This window comes from Lactuca serriola, chromosome 2, assembly GCF_051521515.1.
Source record: "Lactuca serriola cultivar US96UC23 chromosome 2, Lser_US96UC23_V15, whole genome shotgun sequence".
Taxonomy (NCBI): domain Eukaryota; kingdom Viridiplantae; phylum Streptophyta; class Magnoliopsida; order Asterales; family Asteraceae; genus Lactuca; species Lactuca serriola.
The window spans coordinates 228,047,717-228,051,528 of NC_136409.1; the positions used below are offsets into that span (position 1 = coordinate 228,047,717).

General features: G+C 36.8%; 1 protein-coding gene across 1 annotated transcript; it reads left to right on the top strand.

Moving 5' to 3' along the window:
- Positions 1–278: 278 nt before the first annotated feature.
- LOC145090146 (zinc finger BED domain-containing protein RICESLEEPER 2-like) lies at positions 279–2,869 on the top strand. Its single transcript, XM_079028478.1, has 6 exons — positions 279–1,057; positions 1,145–1,615; positions 1,689–1,782; positions 1,858–2,628; positions 2,715–2,761; positions 2,848–2,869. Exons 1-6 carry the CDS (start codon positions 768–770, stop codon positions 2,867–2,869), a joined length of 1,695 nt encoding a protein of 564 aa, XP_078884604.1. The 5' UTR covers positions 279–767.
- Positions 2,870–3,812: the final 943 nt, after the last annotated feature.

Consider the following 3,812-nt stretch of genomic DNA (forward strand, 5'->3'; position numbering starts at 1 on the left):
GTAAGATGCTCATATAATCATATTAATTCACTTGTTTGGAAATTGCAACGTGATCACATGTTGGATGTTTTCAATTCACATTTTTGACCCTAATGTTTGACCAAATGCTAGAAAATGACACACATATTTTTCAAATCACATTGAGTTATTTACTTTTGCATAAATATTATGTGTACTTGTTGGTGTTCATGGTGTTCTAGTGAGTTGTTTATTGTTGCATAAATATTATTTCAAATTGATGCATCTATGATTTGTATTGTTTTCTTATGAAGATTCAATGGATGATGGAGGGTCTACAACAAACCTATTAAGTCCAAACAAAGGAATGGGGGTTGTAACAGGTGTTGGGATTGATAATCCGTCATCACAATCAGTACATGGTATGGATCACACAACCACTCCAAATGAAGAAACAACTATTCAAATCCCTAATGAAAATGAAAGTGTGAGAGAAAAAAAATAACGAAACCGATGAAGATGAAGTACAATTAACGAGAAAACGGAAAAAAACATCAAAAGTATGGGACGACTTTGTTGTAGTTACACTCCGGGATGGTAAGAAAAAAGCCGAATGCAAACATTGTAAGTCAAGGTTGGCTATTACTGGTTCAGGTCCTACATCATCATATAAAAGACACCTAAACAGCTGCATCCCCCATAAACAATCGCTAAAAAACCAACAAATACTAAATTTTCAACCTAGTGGGTGTGATGTGGATTTTGTGCCACCATTGATCGGACCGGATACAAAATATGATGAAAACAAGATGAGGGAGGCCATAGCTAATTGGATACTAAGTACTGAGCAACCGTTTGCTACTGTGGAAGATGTAATGTTTGTGAAAATGATGAAGACAGCTACTCCATTGTTTGAGAAATTAAGCAGAGTTACAATTACGTCAGACTGTTTTAAGGTATACGAGCATGAGAAGAAAAGGTTGAAAGCCCTTACAAAAGCTGCCTCTAAAATCAGTTTAACAACTGATTGTTGGAAGTCCTCGCATCAGAAAATTGAGTATATGGTTATTACTGCACATTTTGTAGATCATAATTGGAGGTTTAACAACTTGCTCAATTTTAATATTTAATTATTTATCTTTTTCTTTCTATCATATTTTAATTATATCTCAACGTTTTTCTACAGATTACAGAAACGTGTATTAAGTTTTGTACATGTTCCTCCTCCTCGTACTGCGGTTGATATTGCCGATGGTATTTACAAGTGTTTGCAAGAGTGGGAAATTAAAGATAAGATTTTCACCATCTCAGTTGACAACGCAGCTTATAATGACAAAGCTTTAAGAAGATTGAAAGAAACTTTTTCGCGTGTAAGAAAACTTTCATGTGGTGGTAGATTGTTTCATATACGATGTTGCGCACACATATTGAATCTTCTAGTGAAAGATGGTCTTGCAATAATTGATCATATCATCGGTGATGTTCGTGAGGGTATAAAGTATATTAACAATTCGGAGGGTAGACGTCTAAATTTTTCAAAGGCTGCACATCAAATGCAAATACGTGATCGGAAGTTAATGCTTGATGTTCCAACACGATGGAATTCAACCTATGATATGTTGTGCATGGCTTTAAAGTTCAAAGATGCTTTCCCAAGGTATACTCAAATATACCTTAAAGTTTTTAACACATGTTCATATTCACTAACACTTTAATTGTGGTTTCCTCAGGTATGCAGAGTATGAACCACATTTTCATCACTTGCCAACTGACGAAGATTGGGAAAATGTTCAAAGCGTATGTGAAATTTTGAAGGTTTTTAAGGTTTGTGTTTAATACGCATAATATTTTATTAATAAATGATTTTCTTTGTTGACTAAATCCAACGATTATGCTTAGGTGTGCACGAATATCATCTCGGGCAGTGATTATCCTACTGCTAATTTATATCTAATTGAAGTGTTTAGAGTGAAGCAAACTCTTGATAAAGGTTCATTATCTACAAACGATTTTATTCGTGATATGGTGAAGAAAATGAAGGAAAAGTTTGACAAGTATTGGGGTGAGTGTCACCTTGTAATGGCAATAGCTTCTGTGTTAGATCCACGGTTCAAGATGAAGTTGGTTGAATTTTGCTTTCCAACACTTTATCAAAATTCAGACGAGAACATTAAAGAAGTGAAGAATGCACTTTATGAAATGTATTCGGAGTATTTAGAGATGCATGACACATTAGTTAGGGAATCTGCAACACATGGAAGCGAACATGAAAGAAATGTTTTAGGGTTGAATGAAGGTACATCACTTGGATCTGGATGGGAGGCATTTGGAGAGTTCATAAAGACTGCAGATTTGGAGAGACCAGAAAAGTCAGAGCTTGATATGTATTTAGAAGAAGGTGTTTATAGGGAGAAAGGACAAACAGGAATGGAATCATTTAATGCTTTAGAGTGGTGGAATGTGCACAAGTTAAAGTACCGTGTTTTATCATTGATGGCTAGAGATGTACTTGCAATCCCAATTTCTACGGTTGCATCTGAAGCAACTTTTAGTGCCGGCGGTAGAGTTATTGATCCATATCGAGCTTCATTGGGGTCCGACACGGTACAAATGTTGATTTGCGGAGGAGATTGGATTAGGCAAGTTCATGGAGTCAAGAAAAAATTAAAGGTATATTTGAAAAAAAAATCAAAACCACATTATAATTGTTATTTTAATAGTTTAAATTATTAATTGTCAACCTTTTTATTTTGTAGAAGGAGGAGTTTCCTATTGAGGTTTTACTGCCTGAGGTGAACACAAAGTAATTGAAGGTAATTAGATGTGTTAAACAACAAATTCTTAATCTGAAAAATATTTCAAAAAATGATTCCTTTGTACATTTTGCAGGTTTTGTGTATCTGAGGAGTGAAGTTGCATAAAGGAAGATTTTTCTATTTCTAGTCGTTCAATAATTAGGAGTTTAACTACTATTTTTGTAATTTGAGCTTTTACTCTTTATGTTCTTTTATTTGGTTATATTTTAGACATTAAATCAATGCAAATGGAGAATCTATGAATGTCTGTTTTGAAGTTAGAATTTGGATTATTCCCTTGAATATATGATAATAAATTAAACGAGCCCAAAAACCATAAACGAGCTCGAGTCGAGCCTAAGCTCATTTAGGCTCGCATGACAAACTAAACGAGCCGAGCCCGAGCTGAGCTCGAGCTTCTTATTTTTCCTACGAGCCGAGTACGAGCTTTGAAATTGGGCTCGAAACGAGCCGAGCTCGAGCTCGAGCCAACATACAATCAAACGAGCTCGAGCCGAGCTTGGGTATGTTCGGGCTCGGCTCGGCTCATTTACACCCCTACTCGCCGAGTTGTATGAAAAACTCGCCGAGTTCCTCCATGGATGAGTTTGGCTTCCAACTCACTGAGTCACACCCCGTGACTCACTGCTCGCACTCGACACAACGAAAAGGGGACAACTCGGAGACTCGCGAGCAGACTCGCCGAGTCGTCGCCATGCAATCACTATATACGCGATTTTGCTCGATTCCAGTCTATGCCATTCACAGATCTGGGTTCCTAAAACATGAATAACACGTAAAGTTTCCAACTTTACGTGTAGATACTCACCAATGAGGGATTTAGGGCTCAAAATGCCTCAAAAGGGTAGAATTAGGGTGAACAAGCAACATGGGTCCATAAAGGTAACGGATCTGAGCTCCTGGAGCTCAATCTTGCCTAGATCTAAAGGCCAATAAGCTTATTACGACTTATATTGAACATACAAGCTTGGGGAAGGGCTCAAGAAAGACTTAATGGAGCAATAAGCATAAAAACATAGGGAAAACGGGTTATACCTC

What these genes read in the sequence shown, in the direction of transcription:
- LOC145090146 (XM_079028478.1), top strand. Translation starts at nt 768, where the DNA reads ATGAGGGAGGCCATAGCTAATTGGATACTAAGTACTGAGCAACCGTTT. An exon ending in AAATTTTGAAGGTTTTTAAG is followed by an intron (nt 1,783 to 1,857) that starts GTTTGTGTTTAA and finishes GATTATGCTTAG; the next exon opens with GTGTGCACGAATATCATCTC. An exon ending in CTGCCTGAGGTGAACACAAA is followed by an intron (nt 2,762 to 2,847) that starts GTAATTGAAGGT and finishes TACATTTTGCAG; the next exon opens with GTTTTGTGTATCTGAGGAGT.